This window comes from Polypterus senegalus, chromosome 10 (assembly GCF_016835505.1).
Source record: "Polypterus senegalus isolate Bchr_013 chromosome 10, ASM1683550v1, whole genome shotgun sequence".
NCBI classification, from domain to species: domain Eukaryota; kingdom Metazoa; phylum Chordata; class Cladistia; order Polypteriformes; family Polypteridae; genus Polypterus; species Polypterus senegalus.
In genome coordinates, this window is record NC_053163.1 from 84,667,653 (window position 1) to 84,692,961 (window position 25,309).

At 37.4% G+C, this 25,309-nt stretch overlaps 2 protein-coding genes across 6 annotated transcripts in view; one reads left to right on the forward strand and one right to left on the reverse strand.

The window, feature by feature from the left end:
• The window catches only part of srpx2 (sushi-repeat containing protein X-linked 2), a 122,505-nt gene that overhangs the window by 38,919 nt on the left and 58,277 nt on the right, over nt 1-25,309 (forward strand). For 2 of the 3 annotated variants that reach the window (XM_039766056.1, XM_039766055.1), the window contains exons 8-10: nt 1,527-1,706; nt 3,186-3,319; nt 5,026-5,147. In XM_039766056.1, coding sequence (XP_039621990.1) covers nt 1,527-1,706; nt 3,186-3,319; nt 5,026-5,147 — 436 coding nt within the window. Of the gene's footprint in view, nt 1-1,526; nt 1,707-3,185; nt 3,320-5,025; nt 5,148-5,783; nt 8,328-25,309 lie in introns of those variants that run through there. The other variant, XM_039766054.1, reaches the window with a different exon arrangement.
• The window catches only part of sytl4 (synaptotagmin-like 4), a 40,334-nt gene continuing 30,203 nt past the window's right edge, over nt 15,179-25,309 (reverse strand). For all 3 annotated transcript variants that reach the window (XM_039766050.1, XM_039766051.1, XM_039766053.1), the window contains exons 10-18: nt 24,471-24,580; nt 22,888-22,977; nt 22,593-22,771; nt 21,627-21,729; nt 21,328-21,489; nt 18,575-18,674; nt 18,388-18,487; nt 18,035-18,243; nt 15,179-16,391 (exon numbers count right to left, since the gene is read on the reverse strand). In XM_039766050.1, coding sequence (XP_039621984.1) covers nt 16,252-16,391; nt 18,035-18,243; nt 18,388-18,487; nt 18,575-18,674; nt 21,328-21,489; nt 21,627-21,729; nt 22,593-22,771; nt 22,888-22,977; nt 24,471-24,580 — 1,193 coding nt within the window. In that variant the 3' untranslated portion in view covers nt 15,179-16,251. The remainder of the gene's footprint in view (nt 16,392-18,034; nt 18,244-18,387; nt 18,488-18,574; nt 18,675-21,327; nt 21,490-21,626; nt 21,730-22,592; nt 22,772-22,887; nt 22,978-24,470; nt 24,581-25,309) is intronic.

The window sequence follows — 25,309 nt, forward strand, 5'->3', positions numbered from 1 at the left end:
TGACAGCCCCCAGCCTTAACTCTCTAAGAAGACAAGGAAAAACTCCCAAAAAAAAAACTTGTAGGGAAAAATGGAAGAAACCTTGGGAAAGGCAGTTCAAAGAGAGACCCCTTTCCAGGTAGGATGGGCGTGCAGTGGGTGTCAAAAGAAGGGGGTCAATGCAATACAATACAATACACAGAACAGAACAAGTCCTCAATACAGCATAAAAGTAACAATTTTAGAAGTACGGAGCAGAATTTAACAGTAGATGATATCATATAATAAGATTTGGATATTTTTAGAGTCCTGGAGACCTCATTCATCAAGCTGCCTCCCCCATTTGGCCAATCCATTGCTAAAACAGTGCTGGGCCAGCCAATCCAATGAAAGGTCCCATCTACCTCACAATTCCTACGATCCTCCATCAGGGATGACTTTACCTCAGGCAGGCAAAACAACCTGGCAGGTGGGCAGTGGCACCAAGTGCCACATTTGAGTACCGAGAAGAGAAACAGAATAGGTGAAGGTTAATATTCAATTATAACTGTCATGTTACTTATATTTTAGTGCTAATGACTGACAACAGAGATGCAGTCTGTACAGTAAATCAGCAGCTCTAGTCAGGATATGCTAAACTGAAGTAGTGAGTCTTCAGTTGGGATTTAAAGGCTAAGACCGAAGGGGCATCTCTTATAGAAGCAGGCAGACCATTCCACATTTTAGTGCCCTGTAACTAAAAGCTCTTCCTCCCACTGTTATTTTATAAATCCTTGGAATCATGAGCAGACCGGCATCTTGAGATCTTAATGTGCGCTCTGGTTTGTAAGTCATGATAAGTTCAGACAAGTAAGTCAGACCTTGGCCATTTAATGCTTTATATGTTAAAAGGAGGATTTTGAAATCTGCCCTAAACTTAACCGGGAGCCAGTGTGAGGATTTAAGAACTGGAGTTATGTGTTCGTATTTTCTTGTTCTTGTAATAATTCTTGCAGCCGCATTTTGGATTAACTGGAAACTGTATAGAGAACAGTTTGAACAGCCAGTGAAAACCACATTGCAGTAGTCAATCCTACTAGAGATAAATGCATGAATGAAATCACCCAAAGAATTAGCTATACAGTTTTTCATGGATTTTCCTAGCAGCATGCTCAGTTAAAGAAAGGCTGGTTATCTCAAGGATGTATATTTAGGGCTGAACAATTACAGCGTTTTTCACCTAGCAAACTTTAATTTACAAATATAGCTGCAGGGAGTTACAAGGGTGATTTTGTATCCATTAAAAGAAAAGTGACTAGTAACGGTTCTGACTGGCACAAATCAGTGCCACTTCTGTTCTCATCTCTCTTGATTCCCCTGTGCATTGTTGATTTGCAAAGGCAATTCTTCCACATTCACGTGAAGCCCATTTTGCCATTAACCGGGATACTTAAGTGAGCTCATTCTCCTTTCTGGGGCTTCTTGTATTGTGTTTGTGATGTTTTAAGGGTAATATTCACAATAATTTCAGTACTGTCTTTATTATGATGTGGTTTATTTTGTTTAAGTTCGCAGATGCCCTGTGCTGAAAGCACCACTCCATGGCTACATCACTTGCTCCTCTGGAGGAAATAATTTTGGTGCAAATTGTGAATACTCCTGTGAAGGTGGCTATGAACTGAGAGGCATTCATTCAAGGGTGTGCCAGCTCAACAAGAACTGGGCAGGAGCGGCTCCAGAGTGTGTCAGTGAGTATTTAGAAATATGAGATGGATTTTTTAATTGGCAAAGAGTTAAAACAATTTTTTCAAAGCAATTTATCTTGTTTAGCCATATTTGCAGCTTTGATAAGGAGCATAAAGGCTTTCAGTATATCGACTTACTGGTTTAATTACACACCTTACCAATAGGAATTTATTTGTTTATCAGTTCAAGCAACATGCATTTCTGGCCGAAGAACACCTTAAAAATTGTAGACGTCCTCTGCCGCCAAGCTTTTATACAGGGCCTAATTTATAGTCTTGAAATGATAGATAAATAGATAGATAGACAGATAGATAATGACCATATGTTGAATAATATGTAAAGCAAATGTTTCATTTGTCAGTTTTGTGGCTTTTTACTGCACTAACAAATGAATCTCTACATAGCAACTCGTATGCTTTTTCTTATTTTCATACCATGCTGATATTGATTTCCTTTTGATTTACATTTATATAATTATTTAAATATGTATTTTTTCACTTTCTTATATAAAAATAGTATTAATGTGATGACAGAAATATTACTGTTAGTATTAATGTGTGTGTCTTGATGTTTTTGTTCCATATCCCACCCTTTTACTCTTTTTTTTTTTTTAGTCTCATGTGAACAATAATGTTGCCAACTGCTAAATTTATAGAAAAATTACCGCACCTTAATTTACCTATTTTTTGATTGTGTGGCATGTGATTATATTTGGGCGGGAGGGTGCAACTATTGTTATCACTTCCACACTATAGCTCCAGAGTCTTTGATTCTCATTCTGTGTTGGAGTTTTCACATTTCTGTCTGGCCTGTGCTGGTACTCTGATTTTCTCTCCCAGATCTCTAAATTGCTCCATTATGAGTGGGTGTGGGAGGTGTCGTCAGTGTCCCCTATGATGGAGTGACACCACGTTCAATGTTGGTTCCTGCCTTTTGTCCAGTGTTGCAGGAATAAGTGCTGGCCTCTGTGACCCTGAACTGGATACATGGTTTTGAAGATGGATGGATGCTGTTATTACCAAAAAATTGCACTAATTTCTTGAATACCAAGTTGTTTTAACTGTGGTTTTATTGAAAGCTGTCAGTTCATTTCTATGGGCATGAATAAGACGCAACTTGTTGCAGTCGACATTTTTTGTTTCACTTATGGGCATTGGCATGTGATGTGGTCAAGGTAGGGTGGTTGAAATATATATTTTAGCAGATGATGGAAAGACTAATTTTAAAGCATACCCAAAAACATTTTTGTAAAATATGAAAAAATAAATGATGCATTTAACATTCCAGACATAAATGAAAAACAAAAAAAGCATCATTCTCAGTAGCCAGTTGTAAGTTGTGCCTGTCGTAGTATAAAATAATGAGCAAAAAGGAGAAGGCCACAGTTGGAACTGGTGGAAATTTAACACTATTGTTTTACATCAAAGCACAAAAACAAGATTTATATTTATTTGTTTCCTGTCATTTTTAATATTTTGCAGTGATTGAGATTAACACTGATGTAAACAGTGCTGCTGCCCTCCTCGATCAGTTCTATGAGAGAAGGATCCTGCTTATCATCTCCACGCCAGATATTGCCAATCAGTATTACAAACTTCAGAACATCATGCTTCAGGTTAGTGAGCCTTTTAAACTACAGCCTCACAGACAGAATGTGACTTCATGAAATAGAAAATGTGCTGTCAGAATACAATGTGCATTGGTGTTCCTCCTGACGAGATAACCCAACAGATATTTAATACTGGAAACACTGTGTAAACTCTGAAATCCGCAGAAGGAATATTGGACAAAAATATCGCTATCCTGAAATTTAACCAAATGAGAAAACTAACTTTTCCACTTGAACATTAGACTTAGAATTTTGTTGAGGTCAAGTCTAGTGCTTGGTTGGTGGTTGCAGTTCTTTAGGAAGGGGATGTTTTGAACCGCACTTTGGTGAAGTGATTCAGAAACTGATAATTCTATTTATTTTAAAATAAACAGCTGGTTTTGTGGGACTAACTAGACAATAGAGGCCTTAGATTATATGCTTAACTAATTAGTGTGCTGGATTAATTGTGCAGTTTTACACTTTTAAATGACGATTCTTCGATTTTCAGCTGCAGCATTTGTTGATGACAGGTAACAACTGTTGCATTGTGCAAACAGCACATCCGAGTTGCAGTGAGCTAATATTTCAGCAACCTTTCGGTTGGTGTTCTGCCATTCTTGTACTGTCAACAAAAGATTTTGTTTAGTTTCATCTAAGGCATTGGGGTGGTGCTTTTCTGATTCAAATATTCTTAAATACCTGAGGTCCACGAGATCTGTTACACTGCTAAATGAATCAGAAGGAATCAGTAAAATCACTAAGTACAGGAGAAAGCTGAAGAGGAGAATATTAAAGAGTTTGACTATTGCATAGGCCTGCATGATTTGCCATGTTAATCCATGGTACTTTTCATGGTAATTTCATAATCTCACTTCTTTTTTTTAATAGAATGTATGAATAATACAGTATATTCTCATACATATTTGAAATCAGTTGCCAAGCAGTTTCCTTCAGGGTGGTGTCTTAGTGCCATTTAAATTTCAAATTGATGTTGTTTTGGAATCCCAAGAGGAATAGAAAATGAAAATCTCTTGGCTGAATTGGCTGGTCATGACTAAACTTTCTCTCATGCTCTAAAATTAGTATTTATATGCAGTCAATTTAAGTCTTGATTTTTGATGAAAACACACAGGCACAGTGTTGCTTGATACTTCAGTGGTGAGCTCTGCTGCTTCACAAACGCAGGTTTGATGTCTGGCCTGGTCACTGTTTGTGGGGAGTTGAGGTATTCTGTTCTCCTTGGTCTTGTAAAATAAGGATACCCTGGTCGCCTCCCAGATCCCAAGAATGAGCAGGTTCGTCTAAATGGTGGCTCTAAATTAACCTGCTATGACCAAATGCTGTTTTGTGTGCATTATGATAGACTAAGGTCAAGTACAGTAGATGAATATGACAAAGGATTAATACATTTAAAGCAAAATACTGAGTCCTATCAATGAACCAGAAAGCCTTTTGACTCTCAAAAGTGTCTGAGTAAAGGGACTAGGACAGTGAAGCTAATAACCAAACCAGCACTGCACAGCTAAGCAGTGTTTTTGATGGTGAAAATTCTTTTATATGTATTGTTGTTTGCTGCCTTGTTTCATAGCAAGCACTGTAACAAAAAAGCAGGCCTGAAAAAAATGCTGTATGATAGAGATACAAAGTGCTAATCCCTAAACCTCTAAGTTGAGTTCACCTGACAAAGTTGCCACAGCCAATTTCCTTATTTGTTTCTTTCTTTCTTCCAGCGAGCCACATGTGGACTGGACTTGAGGCAGGTGACGCTCATTGAGCTGCTGGGTCAGACCCCAAGAGAGGTGGGTCGAATTAAGGAAAAAAGCCTGTCCTCGGAGGTCATTGAACAGCTCAGGTATGTCAGTCCACTGGCTTCACTCAGCAATCTTTTTGGCCCAGATGTTCAAAATTTTGTGTTGAATTAGTTCATGTTTATTTCTGTTGTGCTTGATTATTTTAATTTTCATTTAAAGTTAATTTTAACTGATGAATTGAGAAATTAGATATTACCAGTAATTAAAATGATGATAATTTTATAATATGATTGCAAATAATTCACACCGACATTTTCATACAAACATGATAGAAATGTTAGGTGAACTATAAGAAGATAGTTTATAAATGTAAGGAATGCAAAAATAAAGACATAGTTTGGTAAAAATGTATGTAAACTGTATGGGTGCAGTGAGAAGAAAGATCATTAATCCAAAGAGTGCAAAAACATGCAGTGCAACAGGGGACATTGCTGTTCCTGTTACAACTGCTGCATCCGCATTAGTAGAAATGCCACTCTTTAAAGTCTGCACACATTTGATATTCTTTACGATGTAAAATGTAAAAAAATCTTTAAAACAAATGGCCTACTGTATCTTAAGAAATGAATGCCTGGACTAAAGACATAGAAGGCTAGGGAGACTGAGCTGCTGTTATCCACTCGTTCCACCAAGAAACATCTCTGGCTGATACTGACCTTCACTCTATTTCTTTCCAGGCAGGGCTTCCTAATTTCAAGGACATACTTCTCCATAGTGTTGGTGGACAAGCATGGGGTGGACCGTGAGCGCTATATTGATCCAGTTACTTCAAATGAGCTCTTTTCTTACATTGACACTTACCTGCTGAGTCCCAAAGAGCGGGAGCGATTGGAAGACAGAGACCTTTGCAGTTAATTGGAGAAACTGGGACTCATTCTGGACTACCAAATTCTGAGAACATTTAAATTTTTTTCAAATTATATATGTCTATCTGTGATTTCAGAAGAAATTAGTGTCAGGCATCCCCAACAACAGAAAGAGTTGTAGATTATAAAACAAAGCCTGGGCTTTTATTTGAAGTAACTCAATATCAGTACTCAGCAGATGGGTAGGGCCGGGTCCCCACAGTGCTCCAGTGTGCTCTGATTTAAAACGTGCAGGTACAGTCAAAACCAATGTAGAGCTTTAGATGGCCTAAATTCTTACCATCGGTCATAGTGAAGGAATTGTACACAACACTTTTTTTCTTGCATTAAAACTTTTGCAATTTTACTAAAATCTGTTCTGTCACTACTCTGCTACTCTTTATTAAATAAAAAAATGTCTAGTGGCTGGCTGCACTTAACAGACCCTTAGCACTTTTATGCTTCAAGTGGATTAACATCTATTTTCCTTTATACATTTACGTTATGAAAATGCCTGTTCCATTACCGGCCAGCAGGAGGCACAGCACTGGACACGTCAGAAATCGACGGTAACAGGAGTGCTAAGGTGCGGGGTGTACTCACTCACGCAGTTCACAGTTGCCAGTCAGCCTAACCTAGATGTCTATTAAATGCAAGACGAATGGGATGTACTTGAAGTAAGCCCACAGGTGAACAAGGAGAAAATGACATCTCCCTAACTGTACTGTGCTCAGGCCCGAATCTGAACCTCTGTTCTGCTGCCCAACTCTTATAATTAAGTTTTAATTTTAGATTTACATTATAGACACACAAATGAAGTGAGACTCAAAACTAAATAGCTGACTTCTTTGAATTATAGAATCATTCACCAATATAGTAAAGAAGATGCATCGTCATAGAAGAAAATGCCAGATTATAATTTAAGTTTTTAATTTTTTTTTTATTTACAGTACATTCTTTCAAAGATTGTTTTCAAATTTGGGATAAAAAAAAACTGTCTTCACAGATTTAGTGTAAAATTTTTGAAATACTGCTCTACAGCAGGTCTCGTGGATCGCGGCCTTTATTATGCACACTTTACAATCAATTTGGTATCTGGAAGTTCTTTGACCATTGGACCCTTTCTGAACACTTACAACAATGACAGCCAGTCGTTTTGTGATTTCTTGTTGTTCTTTTTTTATCGAACCAAAAGAGAAGACAGCCTAGAAAGAGCTAAGACGCGGACAGACAGTGTTGAGACACATTAAAAATAAATATACTAGAGTAATGTAAAGATTGCAATCTGAAATATATAAATCAGTAAGTCATGAACACAAGAAATCAAACAAGAACACCAACAGAATTTAATTAAGAGAATTAAGAAAAACGTTAACTAAATAACAACCTTTATAGGTGTGTAACTAGGTGTGGATTCGCTGAATATACCAAAAGAGCTAATATAACCAAACAAGAAATCCTTCTTGCTTAAAATACAACATCAGGTAGAGGGGATGATCAAAATTAGCTGACACTGAAAAAACAAGAATTGGATTCCCCTAAAAAATATGAACTTTCATTAATGCAAATGTAATGGCAAATAAACATCTCGGCAAAGTACCTGTGGTTGCAATGTGGTCACTTCATGCAGTAGACAAGACCTAGAACTGTGCTACTCAGCCATTTAGAACGCTTCAGCAGAAAGTTTACTTGCAAGTACTTTCAGTAAAAGAAAATACGTGAAATAGGAGGAGTGCAGATTAGCAGACATTCCAAACATTTGTACTGAGGAAAATGCTGAAGAGATGTGAATGTCTTCTCCTCAACAACTTCACTTGTAAACAGTCAACTGGACAATCACATGAAGTGGAAAAAAGATAACACAACATCTAGAGGTTAAAAAATGTCACATGTCATGGTGAGTGGTACCTTGCTGGCTCCATTGGTAGAAGTTATGTAAAGCCTTACATTTCATTTCATTTTTAATCTCGCCTTTTTTGATATAAAAGTAACCTGCTTTTGTTTCATGCTTCCTGGTGATACACGAAGGAAAGGTGACATAAAAAGTGTCATATATGGGAAAGAGATGGTGCGAGCTGGTATAAGCGATATGCAGTATATGTACGTATACCAGATTCCATTAGGTAATGTAGTTAACATGGTGTTTTCACTCTGTAAGAAACTGACAAGTTTCAAAACATTTCATCGTTGCAGATGGCTTGTTTATGAATTTCTGAGACAGCGTGACCATCGTAGGCCTCTCCAGTGAGCAGGAGATTGTGTTTTTTTATTGATCTGATGTGTTTTACATGTAAAAAAAAAAACAAAGCATGCAATTTTTTCTGGTAGTATGTTGCTAGGAAGTATAATTTGTGAAATAAAAGATATTTAACTTGATAATTCTTAATGGACTTTTGATTTCAGTGCAATTCTTCCTTATTAGCCGTATAGTACATCTGGTAGATCGGGGTACCCAATACGTCAATCGCGATCGACTGGTAGATCGCGTTGCATTCAAAAATAATTTTTTTTAAATGTTAGTCTATCATATATCCTCCCTATGGCATTTGCCACTTAATTGACATACAGTCTGAGATCTCTTTTCTTCTAACACACTGGTCATCCTGCACTCACGATCAAACGCGCGAGCTACTGCAAAACTCCGGCTGTGATCTAGCTAGCCTTCCAATTTATATCGACTAAAGAAGGGATTTAAACAAAATTGTTTGGGGAGGGTATGGGATGGGTGTGGAATTATTAGATGATTTTTTTTTCTCACAATGTCACAATCGAAGTGTGTTTGTCTGATCTGTCAATCTATCATTGCTATTCCAAAGAAGGAAAATGTGGAAAGGCACTTTCGAACTGTTCATAAAAAATACGAAACTGACGTCCTTCCAAAAAGCGATCTGAGAAAGAGAAAGGAGAGTGAACTAGAATCGCAGTTAATTGGACAGCCGTCATTTTTCACTCAGCTGAATTCAAAAGCCCCTTGACTACATTATTCGGCTCTACTTATTTATGCAAGTCAGCCTTTTCTCACATGACGATTATTAAATCCAAATACTGTAGTGACCATAAATGTATTGAGTTGTTATTGTGCCATAAAGGTTATTCAGTTATGCAAGGTACGACAACATAAATTTTATGTATAAACTATACTCAGTATATATGTATATATTATATATAGCATTTTTAATGTAGGTAGATCATTTCGACCTGGTCATTTTAAAAGTAGCTCGCAAGCCGAAAAAGTGTGGGCACCCCTGTGGTAGATAGATAGATGGCTAGAACTTTATTTGTCCCAGGGGGAAATTTACCTTTTATAGAAGCTCAAGAAACATAAATATTAAAACAAGCAACACCAGCCCCTCAAACATACAAAATAACCAAAAAAAAAAAAGTAAAAACTTCTGCCTTGGCTCATGATAAGGCATTACAGTCTTACTGCTGTTGGTAGTGTTTCCTGACACATTGGCTGAAAGCATTCAGTATTAGAGTATCAGAGTGAGGATGTACTGTAGAGCAACGTTCCTCATGGCACTTAGTTTGGTCTTCATTCTCTCCTCCTCTTCAAAGTCCAGGGGCAGAGAGGAGGAGGAGGAGGAGGAGGTTGGGAGCATTCACTGACAGCGTGTTGCCAAACCACCTGGATTGGGACCCGAGTGCAGCGGTGACACCTCAGGAGCACACTTGGTGTGTCCCATAACTGAGCCTGCCTTTTTTTGTTTTTTCTGTGTTCCCTGGCCATCAGCCCTTACTCTTATTCTATGTTATTTAGTGTTGTCTTATTTTAATTCTTACTTTGTCTTTTATTTATCTTGTTTTCATCATGTTAAGCACTTTGAGCTTCATTATTTGTATGAAAATGTGCTGTATAAATAAATGTTGTTGTAATCAGCTTTTTGATTCGGATGGCCTCTCTTGAAGTGAGGTTAAAAGGCCAGCACACCACACAAAGAAAGTCACACTGGCCATCACAGAGTTGTACATCACGTGAAGTATGTCACGACTCATGTTGAAGGAAGGCAGTCTCCTAAGAAAAATGGAGTTTGTTCAGCCTTTTCATTTATAGCTCCTCTGTGCTATGAGACCAGTCCAATCTGTAATTGACGTGGACCCACAAGTACTTGTAGCAATGCACCGCCTCTACGTTCACTCTCTGAACAGTGAGCAGACACAGAGGCTATTTGGTATGGCGAAGGACAATAACCAGTTCCTTAGCATTGCTGATGTTAAGTTGAAGGCAATTCTTTCTGCAGCAAGAAACAAATTTCTCCACCTGACTCCTATATTCTGTCTCATCCCCCTTATTGATATACCACGTAAATGTAGAATCATCTGAGAATTTCTGTAAGTGGCATGATGGTGTTATATTTATAGTCTTAGGTGTACTGAGTGAATAGAAAAAAAGACAGAACTGTTCCTAGTGGTACTCACATATGTAACAACAACACAGTCCTTGAGTCTCACAAGCTATGGTCTGCTCATCATCCAGAACACTACAGGCTCATCACCTGCATATGCCTGAGTTTACCCCTTACCAGAGAATGCTGGGTGGTATTGAAAGTGCTGAAGAAATTAAAAAATAAATAAAAATAATTCTCACTGTGCTGCCAGCTTTTTACAGATTGGAATACGCCTTGTGGACTGAGAGATAATTGCATCTTCCAGTTGAATCTTTGTTCAACAGGCAGATTGCAGTGGGGCCAGGTGGTCTTTCAGAAGAGAACTTACATAGTCTAGGATAAGCCTCTCAAAGGTTTTCATAATGTGAGAAGTAAGGGTCTCTGTTCTGTAGATATGCCATCCTACACGGATTATTGCACATTGGACCAATACCTTTCTCTAAGGCAAATTAGAAAATAGCAACAGCTTCCAACTGTTCAGTTTCTTTTTCTGTGCTTTAAAGAAAAGTGCCTTAGCCACTGAACCTTACTGCCTGCCAGGAACATTGTCTATTTAATTTTAATCAGGACTTCATTCACTGTGTGCTGTTTTCATCCTTGTCTCTTTTTTCTCTTGTTCACTTTTATGCCGTTTCCATTAACACACAAATATAAATGTATTCAGTTTTAAAACATCAGTTTTTAGGTTTGAATTGTGAGAGACAAGCAAACAATTATTCCTTTTGGAACATACTTGCAAAATCATAATACACTACCATCCATCTATCCATTCATTTTCTAATTTGTTCTCTCAGTTCAGGGGCATTTGCCCTACCAGCTCTGGGGAAAGGTGGGAGCCAAACTTTAATGATATGACACAAGGCAGACCCACACATTACACAGACACATACTGGGCCAGTCATATACATAAGCTGGACTAATGTGCACATGCATGGAGAGAAAAATCCATACAAATTTAGGAAGAACATGCACACTCCACATAGCACGAACGGGTACACTATTGGGCTGAAATTCTATAAGGAAACAAACCAAAACCAAAAAGCTGCAACACTGTACAGTGTATAAAGCCTTTGCTAAGGTGCCACATGGGAAGTAAGTTATCAAAGTACTACAAAGCAGCATGCAAATTGCTGTAGAATCCGCTGCACCACAGACAACACTGTGTGATGGTACAAGGAACTTGTTCAGAATTTGCCAGTGTGAAAAACCGGGTCTGCAGGTTCTCTTAGATATACAGATAATTGACATAAAAATGCAAATAGTATGGCTTCCTGTAATGGAAAACCGACATATATAGTAAACCATTAGCTTATGTGGTAGTCCTTCCTGTGAAAGATGCATCGTCTCATTTATTACTGAACCCGCTACCTGACCAATGTCATGTAAACCCTGGATAAGATGCAAGTCTACTACAGGGCTCACTCAGCAATAGGGGTTCCTGGACATTTCCCATTCCTGGGAATGAAACTGCTGGAATTCCCTGCTGAACGGGAACGGCCAAGCTTGCATATATAGCATGTAAAAATTGATCAAGAAATAACAGAGTTATAGTTGAAAATAATTAAGTGGCACGGTTTTTTGGCCCATGGTGTAATGTGTTGCTCATTAATTCAGTGAACAACAGACCAGCAGCAGTCTCCCGGCTCCCACTAAGACTGAGCACAGTGGACTGGGAGGTGTCTGCACTCTGCAGCTTATGAATGCCAGGACGGGGCAGAGTTCATTGATGTCTATGCTGTTGACAGTACAGGCTGGTGTCAGGTTTCCAACTGGAGCAGAGCTCGGGTCTAGTCAGCAGTCGGAACATCAGTTGTTTGTGCCTCGTGCGAATGGCCGAGTTTGTCAAGTTTAAAAACAATGGAGTTTGGCTGCATTTTTTGTGTGAAAAGCTAGGTCTGTTGGCTAAATGTAAACTGTGTACAATTATTTCAGTATCTGAGGACTGTGCCGCCTACTTCAGTGGAGGCAGAGCATGCTTTCTCAGTGGCTGGCGTACTCTGCACGAAGGTGCGCTCTTGCTCGTTCTAAAACTGTTCACATGTGAGATGCCCGTGCACTGTGTCATGCCCGGGAGCCCAGGATTCCCGGGAATGACATGCGGCTTTCCTGAATTCAAGGGAATGGATAGACACGTCCGGGAATGGATTCCCTACTCAGCACCAAGACCAAAAATTTACGGTGCCCAGTTAACCTACTGTGGTCATTCTTGATGTAAAGTACTGAAGAAAAGACGGACTTGAGGAAAAAAAAAGGGCAACCTGATACAGACAGTGACTGTGCTGAGATTTAAAGCCAGGACTGACACTGAGTGGCAGATGTAAGACAAATAACAGGATGTGAGCAACAGATGCTGCTGGATTATGTGAATTTTCCCCTTGGGATTAATAAAGTATCTATCTATCTATCTATAAATTCACATAAAGAACAACTAAAGCTTAGGCTATCTAGAGCAGAAAAGTCCTTTAATAGTAATATAGCCACTCTCTTCAATATATATGATGGCAAAAATAATTTGTTTAAAAGGTCTAATGAAAAGTTTTTTTTTTTTTTTTAAAGTTTGTTCGGGACATGGTGTAGATTAATGTGAAGTTTGGGTTATTGTAAAATAGTTATATTTTATAACTCCTCATTTTTCAAAGGTAGCTATTATACAGTATTATGAAAAAGTTTGGGAACCCCTCTCAGCCTGCATAATAATTTACTCTACTTTCAACAAATAAGATAACAGTGGTATGTCTTTCATTTCCTAGGAACATCTGAGTACTGGGGTGTTTTCCAAACAAAGATTTTTAGTGAAGCAGTATTTAGTTGTATGAAATTAAATCAAATGTGAAAAACTGGCTGTGCAAAAACTTGGGTCCCCTTGTAATTTTGCTGATCTGAATGCCTGTCACTGCTCAGTAATGATTACTTGCAAGACCAAATTTGTTGGATTAGCTCATTAAGCCTTGAACTTCATAGACATGCGTGTCCAATCATGAGAAAAGGTATTTAATGTGGTCATTTGCAAGTTGCGCTTCCCTTTTGACTCTCCTCTGAAGAGTGACAGCATGGGATCCTCAAAGCAACTCTCAAAAGATCTGAAAACAAAGATTGTTCAGTATCATAGTTTAGGGGAAGGCTACAAAAAGCTATCTCAGAGGTTTAAACTGTCAGTTTCAACTGTAAGGAATGGAATCAGGAAATGGAAGGCCACAGGCATAGTTGCTGTTAAACCCAGGCCAAGAAAAACACAGGAGCGGCATATGTGCAGGATTGTGAAAATGGTTACAGACAATCCACATATCACCTCCAAACACCTGCAAGAACATCTTGCTGCAGATGGTGTATCTGAACATTGTTCTACAATTCAGCACAATTTGCACAAAGAACATCTGTATGGCAGGGTGATGAGAAAGAAGCTCTTTCTGCAAATGCTCATTTAGACAAGCCAGATTAATTTTGGAACAAAGTACTTTCGACTGATGAGACAAAAATTGAGTTATTTAGTCATAAGAAAAAGTGCTTTGCATGGAGGAAGAAGAGTGCCGCATTCCAAGAAAAACACCTGCTACCTACTGTCAAATTTGGTGGAGGTTGCATTATGCTGTGGGGCTGTGTGGTTAGTTCAGGGACTGGGGCCCTTGTTAAAGTCGAGGGTCGGATGAATTCAACCCAATATCAACAAATACTTCAGGATAATGTTCAAGCATCAGTCACAAAGTTGAAGTTACGCAGGTGTTGGATATTCCAACAAGACAATGACCCAAAACACAGTTCGAAATCTACAAAAGCATTCATGCAGAGGGAGAAGTACAATGTTCTGGAATGGCTGTCACAGCCCCCTGACTTGAATATCATCGAAAATCTATGGGATGATTTGAAGCAGGCTGTCCATGCTCAGCAGCCATCAAATTTAACTGAACTGGAGAGATTTTGTATGGAAGAATGGTCAAAAATACCTCCATCCAGAATCCAGACACTCAAAGGCTATAGGAGGCGTCTAGAGGCTGTTATATTTGCAAAAGGAGGCTCAACTAAGTACTGATGCAAGATCTCTGTTGGGGTGCCCAAATTTATGCACCTGTCTAATTTTATGATCCATATTGCATATTTTCTGTCAATCCAATAAACTTAGTGTCACTGCTGAAATACTACTGTTTCCATAAGGCATGTCATATATTAAAAGGAAGTTGCTACTTTGAAAGCTCAGCCAAAGAATTAAGAGGGGTTACCAAACGTTTTCATATGACTGTATATGTAAAATTGAGCATTTCAAAACAGTTGAATTTATGATTTGATTTTACTCACAAAATCACCGCATCTTTTGAAGTTGAATAAAACAACACAACCTGTAAATTAAGAAGTTGATATATCATGCTTTAAATTGTGTCTGATTCTGAATTGTGTCTGACACTTTATTAAAACAGCTTAAATCATAAGAAACAAACTGTTGATCCAAATGACAAACAATAAACTTCAGCCAAGTTCTTTTTTTTTTCTGAATCTGCCTTTGCTACATAGGAGATTGCAGAGATACCTGAGCCTATCATGGCACTAATCACCTCTGGGTGGAGTGCCAGTCCATCACCGGGCACACACTCACTCACACAAATCCACGTTCCTTCATGCATGGCAAGTCAATGTAGAGATGCCAGACAAGCTAACTTGCACACTTTAGTGTTTAAAGAATTTAGGATGAAATGTATTTAGATATTTTGGGGAAACTACTTATATATGGAATGATGTACAAGAAATATCAGCTGACTTCAGATTTGCTTCTTAAATACTGTACGTATACTGTAGATATGTCAGAATCGGCATAGAAGCAAGCAGTAAGCCATCTTTCTAATCACAGCATTCACATGTTGTTATGTTTTATTCATTATGACTTTATGGTACAGAAAAAAGGTCTTTTAACTTTAAAATATGTTTATTTAAAAACAGCTTATTTAAAAAGATAAAAGGTTACTTTAATATACAATTATTTCTCTAAGTCTTTTTAAGCTGTATCTGTTTGGTAGTGTTTTATATAATAAAAAAATCTGATCAAACAAACAATATACAGTACTAATGACAGAATTAGTAAATAGTGTATTGATGCTTTTGGCTCCCTTATATATTTGATAATTACTATAAAACCCCTCAAAAAAGTAAAATGTGCACAGTGTTCTTGTATTGAAGTTGCTTTTGTATGGTGCAGAATGAGTTTTACAAAAGGAATGTGTATATATTTGCTCCGATTTGTGCACAAAGATCTAAAAATAATAAAGTACATGAAAACCGAATAAACAAAAAGCTATTCTATTTTTCTAGTGATAAGAATATTTGTTGTACTTAAAAGTTCACATATTTGCTTTCATTGTTAAATATGAACATAATTAGGTTACACTGAACACAGTGCAGTACATACTATTATGTGACATGCAGAAAGATTATACAGTATAGTGAACTAAAGTTGGAATATATATACATAACTAGTTCACACATAAGCACATGCTTTTGCAACCAAATTTGTACATTTTACAAGAATAATTTACATGAAGCCCATCAGACACAGCTTTTGAATGAAACAGCATTATAGACAGAAACTTAACCCTGTACAATATTTCCACCCGGTGAAAATGCATAGCCAGTATTTCTAAATAATTCCCCAATACATATATTTCCTGTAAAAATACCAAGCACTACATTTTAAAAACAGAATAATCTCCCTTTCAAGCAAACATTTAATTAAAAACTTGTTTTATTAAAAGGGTGACCTATTGGTTTATTGGTACAAGAGATCCCAGACAGATATAAAAGGAGTGATACTCTGTAAACATTTGTCCTTTTCCATATGGCTGACATACTCGGAAACCTCGACCCACATCTTAATCACAAATGACCCTCAGTGAGAACAACTCCTCGCCTGTGATATCTGGGGAGACTTCTCATTTCACAAGTCCCATTGTAGAACGCAGGAACAATGTGCCCTCCGCCCAGGAGTCTGGGAACTGCATCATCTTCTTCCACAGACTGACCTCCTCCCCCTTTGAGTCCATCCAGGTGACAGGCTGTCCTTTGTTCATCCCTGTCAAAACAAAAAACAATCCAACACCAGGAAATCTTATTGACTGTTAGCATTATTAGTTAAAATATACTTGGGATGCAACATTTTTTTTAAATAAATGCATGAATACAGACCCATTGTATTTTTCAGCACAGGATTTGTAGCTACACAGGATTCTCTAATAATGTACTGTATACACCCTCCCCCAAAATGCAGCTTCCTCTCCAAGACAAAGACTGTTATACCCCGAAATCCTGATAAACTTAAGTGACCATAAACATTAATATATAACATTTTATTATATGGGGTAAATTGTCTCATTATTTTTTGGATGTACAGAAGAATAGAGACATTCCAGCTTATAAAAGCACTGCAAATGCATGTTTTACATTATGCTGCAGTGTGTTTTAACGATGAAGAAGATGATATCCTGGGATCTTGTGAAACTAGGTAAATTTGAATTACCTGAATAACAAACCCCCTGGTGCATAATGTGGTCATCATTAGCGCATTAAGTAAGAGAACAAAACACTCTGATGTTTGTTTCAAGTGAATGACTAGACCCTTATCTGCTCTGAATTATCATGCTATTAACTGACTGAAATCTTTCTATATACAGTAATATGCTACCATGGCTGTCTGTCTGTCTGTCCAGGATTGTAAATCATCTGTAGCTCACAAACCGTTTGAACTATTGACCTGAAATTTGGTACATATATACTACGTGATGCCTACTATCTGCTTTCGGGGTGATGATTGACCACCAAGGTTATTCCTCTTTTTATTTTATTGTAGAATCAACTCTCAGCAACGCGCAGCAGGGCGGCTGTGCGGCGCATGCGTACGGGTGTGTTCTCAACCCTACCCGCTTTGCCATCACTCCCCCTTCCTCTTCATATCTTAAATCATTGTTGAGGCAGATTGAAGCCTTAAGTGCCAACTTAAGTGAAAAATGAAGGAAAACATACTAAGTAATTGCAACACAAACACTGACTTAACCAGTTTTAACGTGAAAAGATGCTGACGAAAGAAGAGAAGAAGCGGGCCACTAGGGTGGAGAAAAGAAGAGCTGCTCTCTTCTTTACCTTCTTTAGTAGCAAGCGCATCAACCTCTGAGCAAATGAATGCTAAATGTACAGAGAAAGTGGATGAAAACTAGGAATGCTTAAGCCAAGTGTATCCACTGTACGTTATCGTGCAGTGCACTGTTACTGGTGTTAATATAATATGCTATTGTTGTTGTATATTTGGGGCGGGGAGTCAAAAGGATTTGGCTCATTACAGGCCTATCCTGATATAGACAATGACTTTAAAATAAAAAAATTCAACTGCAATTCTTGACAAGCTCCATTTTGAATTAAACATTTAGGAAAACAAACATTCTCCTCTAAGGTCTTGCAAAATTTTTCTGGACGACAATTAATGCATATACCACCCTGGAATGGCCGAGAGGAGGATGTCATGTAGACCGTTCTAACTGAGGCTGAACAAAGACACTTGCAAAGAAGGTGGCAGTTTAGTAAACAGTGGCAGCTTCCTGTTAGCAGTACTTTAATGTGTCCTTGAAGACACCATATAAAAATGGCCATAATCCTATCCTATACACCTATTTTAGCTGCTTGGCACTACTTCCTTTTTCTTGGCTGAAAAGACTTTTACAGTACCTGTGCCTAATCCTAGTCGGATGCCGCCTAAGAAATGATTGCTAGACATTGCTTCTCGGTCCCACACAGTGAGCTCCAGACAGAGGTCCTTCAGCTCATCAAATGACACTCCAGTGTACACAAAAGTGTGGCCATAACATGGGTTCAGGGTCTTCTTTATCACTGGACTCTTTTTTTTAGTTTTCTTGGACCTGTCGGGCAAGAGATACCTGAAACAAACACAAACAGTAGTAGATGAAATACCTTAGGTCAATATCATAGAAACGTTCTGGTTATTTCCAATGAGATATTTTGCATTAGTTCAAAACCCACTACATGAATAATGCAAGCAGGGTGGTTCTTCAAATGCCTACCCTTTAACAAAACTATCAGAAGTCTCTCCTGCCTTCACTGCAGTCAAACCCCTGGCCTCTTTGATTAAAACGTGTAGCTCACCTCCTTCATCCTTCTTACCTTCAAAAGAAATTCAAAGCAATAAATGATGCATTTAAAACAGAAAAAGGCTCCTGAGCAGATAAAACGTACAGTGCATCCTCTTACTTTTGGATTTTTGTGGCTGCAGTTTGCTTTGAGGAACATACTTCAGGGAAATGACCAGCTCTCCTTTGTAATGTGAATAGGCACTAGACTGGGACGAAGCCTACAAGAGAAGCACAGGAATGTGACTATGCAACAAGGCAGGGCAGGCACTCAGCAAGGAATATCAGGTGCAAACCCAAAGTGCGGATCATTTGCCTATTCAAAACTATTGTGCTTCATACAACCACAACCCGCCACTTTCCGTGCTCTGAAGCAACCTGATACTCATGCTTTCTATTTTTTCCTTCTTGGTTACAGCACTGTAACAGAGTACTCACATTTCTGCATACAAATGAACAAAGCAGAACAGAAACTAGTCCAGAGAGTCATTCCTAGTGACTGACAAACTCATTATGGCATATACTGTTGCTCACTGCAGGACCTTCGTCTCCCAAAGCAGCCCTCAACACATATGGTCTCAGTCAACTTAAGTGGAAAGGAAACAAACAGAAAAGCATAACACTGTAATTGTTTGTATCTATAAATATTTTTAAAATTTGGGATTGAAATAATCTGTAGCTTTCCACACATATGAAGGAGACTCTCATTCACAAAGTGAGCCCTGACCTCCAGCACAGTGTTAAATGTGTTTGAGCCATTCAGAACTTTGGTTTGTTTTACAAATGTCAGACAAGCTGCTGTACATTCCCAGCATGGGCACTCCCCAAGGCAGATCCAAGTGTGAGAAAAATAAACCTCAAAAACAACATGCCCTGCCCATGTTACTATTGCTCATACCACATACACAGGGAGGAAGAAAAAAATCTAACCAAACTGGAAGAACAAAATATAAACATCAGTGGGGCAGCAAGGGAAAATCCTTCCATTTGTAATTATGCTCTATATCCTCTGCCAAATGAAATTTCATCTCAACATAAACAGGCAGTGGTGAAAATAAACAAAATGAACAGGTGCTACAGTGAGGCAGTGGACATCCTTCCTGCCTCACAGGTCTGTGACAGTTGGTTTGAATCCCTGCTCATTTACTGTCTATGCATGTTTTCCTGCATTTGAATGGGAGTTTCAAGTACTGTAATGTTTGCCCAAATTCCAGAAATAGACTGGGTACTGTAAAATGTGTGGGCAAGACTCCTGTAATAAAAGGACATCCTGTCTGGGGTCGGTGGCTGCTTTGTATCCAATATTGTAACGGTAGTCTGCAGCCCCTGTGACACCGAAATGAACTATGTGAGTTTGATAAAAATCAGTGCTTTTTTTTTTTTCCTGTTTTACTTGAGGTGTTGCTGGTTTAGGCTCTGGTTCACGTGATCCTAAATTGGAAAAATGGCTAAAGAACACTGAAGAATGAACGATAATACTATAGATTTTGGATTTTCCAGTTCAAAAGTCATCAATAGGAAAGTAATGTTAACCTGGGTAAAATTGTAATTGAAATGATGCACAGAATATAAAAAAGTATTTGGAATACAACACCTCCATTAGTGAAATGTACGAGTGAATATATATTGAGCTAACATATGTAAGTAGCAACATGTACTGGAAGAACAATCAGTCATCTAATCATTTTCAAGCCTTAAAATGACATAAATCTAACCTTTAGGACAAACAAACAAACAAAATGTTTTTTCATTCCATCAACCAATTCATGTGGCAAAGATGTAAACGCTACAATGTATGATAAACCGTAAAATATACTGCACATTCCACAAGCACTTTTATAATATGTACTAATACTGAACTACTGTTAGTGCGCCATGTTTCAGTAAAGGTTTCCTTATTCTTCCACCTTCCGTTTATATTTGCTCCTTTAGATTTATGGACCAACAGACTTTAAACGCCACTTAAAGCAACAGGTTTTACATTTTTCCTGTATGGGTATCTGTACATGGGTGAACCCATGTCCTGTCCTATGCCAAGTCTTTCCTTTCATTTTACAGCCACGAAACACCTGTTGCTAAGAGGGATACCCTTCGGAGAAGGCTTCAAAATGGAACACTTGGAAATGTTTCTTTAATTCAAATTGCAACGCCTTTATATTTTCTTTAGAGGAAACCCAACCCTTGAACCAAAGCAACCTAATTAATTAAGTTTCCCAGTATTCACACAGTACTTTGGGTTTTCATCCCTGGTCCTTAATCAGCTTGTTTAGCAGAGGCTGATATCTTATCCCGGCTCTGCGGTTTGCATGCCCCTCCTGTGCCACATCTAGTTTTCATCCCAAATTCCCACAGACATGCACATCTGTTTAACTACTGACTCTAAATTGGTAAAGAATTAGTGAATATGGGTGTTGGTTTGTGTGCCCTGAAGTGGACTGGCACCCCATCCTAGGAGTGGCCCCACTTTGTACCCAGTGCTGTCGTACGGGATTGCTATCCTGTACTGGAATAAGAAGAAACTAGATGAATGGATATTTTACAGGAATTATTGTATTACCACTTATTAATTGGTTAATTTATTTTTTAGTTTTTTTTCCTCAAAATTATATTGCCTCCTGCAAAAAAGCTATTTGCAGCTATTTACGTCTGTAGGACGTCTACACGCTTTCTTGTAGGAAAAAAGACCTCGGGCAGTAGTCTGGATACTAAACTAGAATAATGTACAAAGTCTTCAACATTTGGTACTTCTATTTATTTTTTATAAATATGCAAAAAAACAGTAAACACCATATGAACTGAGAACAGTTTAAAGTATTTCCTTTCAGAAATGATAGTTTTTGAACTATGGGGTAAAATCCCACATGCCATGCATACCTTTGAGTGCAGTGGCAGACATTCTTCTGCAGTGTCCTTAAAGTTCCAAGTATCCAGCGACAGTTCCACTTCTCCCAAGAAGACATTTCTACCAAAACGGTCATAGTGCCACACCGATAACTGCAGGGTTCTCATTATTAGCTGACTTTGACTAATATTATACTGAAAAGAGAAAATAATGTGAACATCAATGCAAATAAAATGTCAGTTAAAATAATTACACAACCTCTCTGTTATGTATGAGCAATCTGATGTTAATTTGTTTCAACAAGACCACCGGATCATAGGCTGCAACTTACCACAATTTTTTCATTGTAAACAGGGTTAACAGTTTTGCTTCGGACAATAGTTTTTTTCTTGCTTTGGCGGGACTTTTCTGGTAACAGATAGGCCTTGACATATCTTGAATGTAAAAAAAAAAAAAAAAAAGCATTTATACTTCAATCAAAGTTATTGAAGCTGATATTCATGGTATTCTCTTTTTAACAGACATGTAATCACTCAATTTCTATTGTTTTCCAGCTCTACATCAATCAGCTGCAGAACTCCACTATCCTTAGTGTATGAAGATTCAAACAAAGTTATTTGGTTCTGCTTCACTTTTTTTAATGCCTCACTTAACAGTAAGCTCTGTCAGGACACTTAAGACAACGCTTCTAGTGTATATGCCTGTGTCATTCATCTCTAGTCATTGCAGACATTTTTTACAGGTGACTCTTACTAAACTACTCAAGTAGTTATTTTTGATTTCTGTTATTCTCAAGTGAATTGAAAGTGCAATTTTTATTTCTAAGAGCACAGGTGAAAGCAGGTTATAATATATAGGGACAACTTGTTCATTGTTAACCATAAGTGAGTCTATTAATTTTAAGTTGTCTATTTCTTTGTACGTTTTATAGATAACAACAAAAAGAGAGAATGCATTCCAGTGCACTCAATTTTCCTTCAGCAATACATCCTTTTCACTGATTTCACATTACAGGGTAATGAGTCCACACAAAAACGCAGAAGCAAAAAAAAAAAAAAAAAAGAAAAAGCAAGAAGCTTAGTAACTTGGTAGGAAATTTATAATAAAAAATTTGGTTACACAGAAAATACAACTTTATCCACCAGTGTAGAGAGTGGGTTGTGTGAGGTGTAAAGCAGAATCTTGTAATCAACCACAGCAAAGCTTGAGTACATGCTGTAAGGTAATTCATTTTACTGAGTGAACATAGCTTGCCATGCCAGTACTAGAACAACCTGAGCTGGTAAATAGTACTCACGGATTGCAGCGTTTTTTTATTTCATCTGCATAAGCAAGGTTATGACATTCCTTTATGAAGATGCAGAGTGTCTGAGCATTCGTATCATAACTCATTGAAAACACAATCTCTCCAGTAACTTCCACATTACCATAGTCACCAGCCTCACTATAAATACTCATCATGCTTCCAAGTGTACCCTTGAGTAGATAAAAAAAGAAATTTGTGTATAAGTGACATTATTACAGTCATGTATATATTCTTAGAAATAAAATGAACATACAAAGCACTTAGCAAACATTTGCTGTGGACTTACAGATGATGCTCTACTATGAATACTGTTACTCCTCACTGCAGATTTACGGTGAATCTCAACCAAACTGTCAATATCTTCTTCTTCTTCATCCTGCACAAGACCAAGATTAAAAAAAAAAAAAAAACTTTTTAAAGGTACTTACTCTATTTCAAAAAAAAAAAAAAACTGTATAATATGCAACAGAAACAAACAAGTTTTTTTTTTTTGCTAACTCCAAGACACTTCACTCGCTTGTGCTCCAACTAGGAAAAAGGAAAAATAAATAAATAATTGAAAAGTAATGTAACCAATCATATCTCTCAAATGTAAGTCACTGTGGATAAAGGCATCAGTCAAAAGAACAACTAATGACAAACAATTAAATAACACAGCTTTCTGTATTAGATGGCCATTTGATATTTTCAAAACAGACACTTGAGGATAAACTATAACACTATATAAACTATTTAGAAACAACAGCTTGCCTAGTGAAAGAGATATTAGAGACGGAGGAATACTTTAGAAAAGGTGACACATTTTTAAATAGAGTTTGATAAAATGTACAGTATAGAAGACTATGAACAAGTATGGTCTTGCTACGATAGAGCCAGGGTTTATTCCTTGGTGTGTACTGTTTTATTGTTGTTTTATTAAAAGTTTAAATTATTTTTCATGTTTTTATGTTTTATTTGTCTTCTTGCATTATTCCTGTGGTTATTCAAGTCTCCCAGAAAAAGAATTCAGCAGCGGTTCATTGAGTTTACATTGGAGATGCTTTTGTATGTATTCATTTTTTGTTTGTTGTTGCTGGTTTCTGGATTTCCTTGCTTTTGGATTTGCGTATTTGGACTTACTTGCCTTGGTTTGCCTTTTTAGGCACATTCCTTTTGCTCTCTTGAGAATTTTGCTCCATCTTTCCATTTTTTGTTAATTTTTCATTTATAAAGACAGAGTTTTTCATGGTTTCTCCCTTTTGTGAGGTATATTTTGATATTTTGAACTTTAAATACCAGTATCTTCATTTTCTGGGCGTAGTCCGCAGTACTTGGAGTATGCCCATAGTTGTTACTAGTTGGAGTGAACTGGACTGGGTTATCCTCTTCTGGGCTGGTCTGTAAAGTTCCTGTCCTGCTTTTATAGTTCTTTTAGATCACCTCACACAATTTTCATCATATTTGTAACTCCTATATACAACAGGTCTATATGTTATGGTGGTTAAGGAAAAGGTAACACAGAACTCTTGTGAGTTAATCATAATCCATTTTAATTTTCCATTTCTCTTTTTGGATTTATTTCAAATATTGCTGCAGTTGCTAAACTTACATTTCAAGATAAACTGCTCTTTCTTACAAGAAAACTTTGTGTACCTTTTGAGGACTATTCTGTTTTGCGTCATTTACAAAAGAAGAACTTTAAACTAAGACAGAAATATGCCAGAACAAATATAAATTGCAAGAGTGTTAAACCTCTGGACTATCATTTTCACATAACTTGATATCTTAACGGACTTTTTTTTCTGAAACCGGTTTCAGGCTATCAGTTCTCCAGATTTTTGTGAAACCTAACACACTCATGCCAACAGACTCAAATCCTGTAGCACTCACCAAATCCCTGTCAAGGCCAGGCATTGATTTGCTTCGGTCACCCATAGTGTTCTCTTCAATCTGTGGCACTTCCGAACGTAAATCAATCACCGACTTGGGTCTTGCATAGTCTGGAATGACAAAAAAAAATATTGTATGAAAAAAATGTTATTTGCTTGTCTTCTTTGACAATTATATGACTAAACATTCTTAAATATTTAAGAATACATAAAATCCTTAAATATTCCAGACTGAATAAGCATCATATTAATCCAGTACATTCTTTGATCATTTGAAATTACAGAAGAAATATTAAACAACATTCTTCTACATTTATAGAATATTTTTACGAAACAAGGATAATAGCTATACTGTAAACTGGAGGCATCTCGTTTCAATTTTTTTCTCAGTTTTTAATTAAGGATAATCTCCCCATAACATATGCTACAGATACTACCCTGAAAGCAATGCCTTCAAAACCAACCCCTACTTGGGCCTCTTGACTGGAATTTCAAAGAACTGCAGGGACAACTTGACCTTGACTTGTGTACCTTTTTTAAACACTGTCTTATATACAGCTAGACTAAAAATCACAACTCTGTATTAGTATAAGAGTCTAAAAGCAGAGTTATCTGCATTATCACATCTGGACATATAAAATGACCACTAGCCAGAAATTTCATTTAATTAACAAACTTTTTTCCTTTTAATCATTCAAAATCCACCTCTATTAGAGTCTAACCAGACAACATTAGATACAAGGTAAAAATGAAATCTGCACACAATAAAGTTGGTTCTTAAGAAAAACAAGAACAGAATAGTCTGTACCACCAATGAAAAGCATTTATCCACATTTGAAA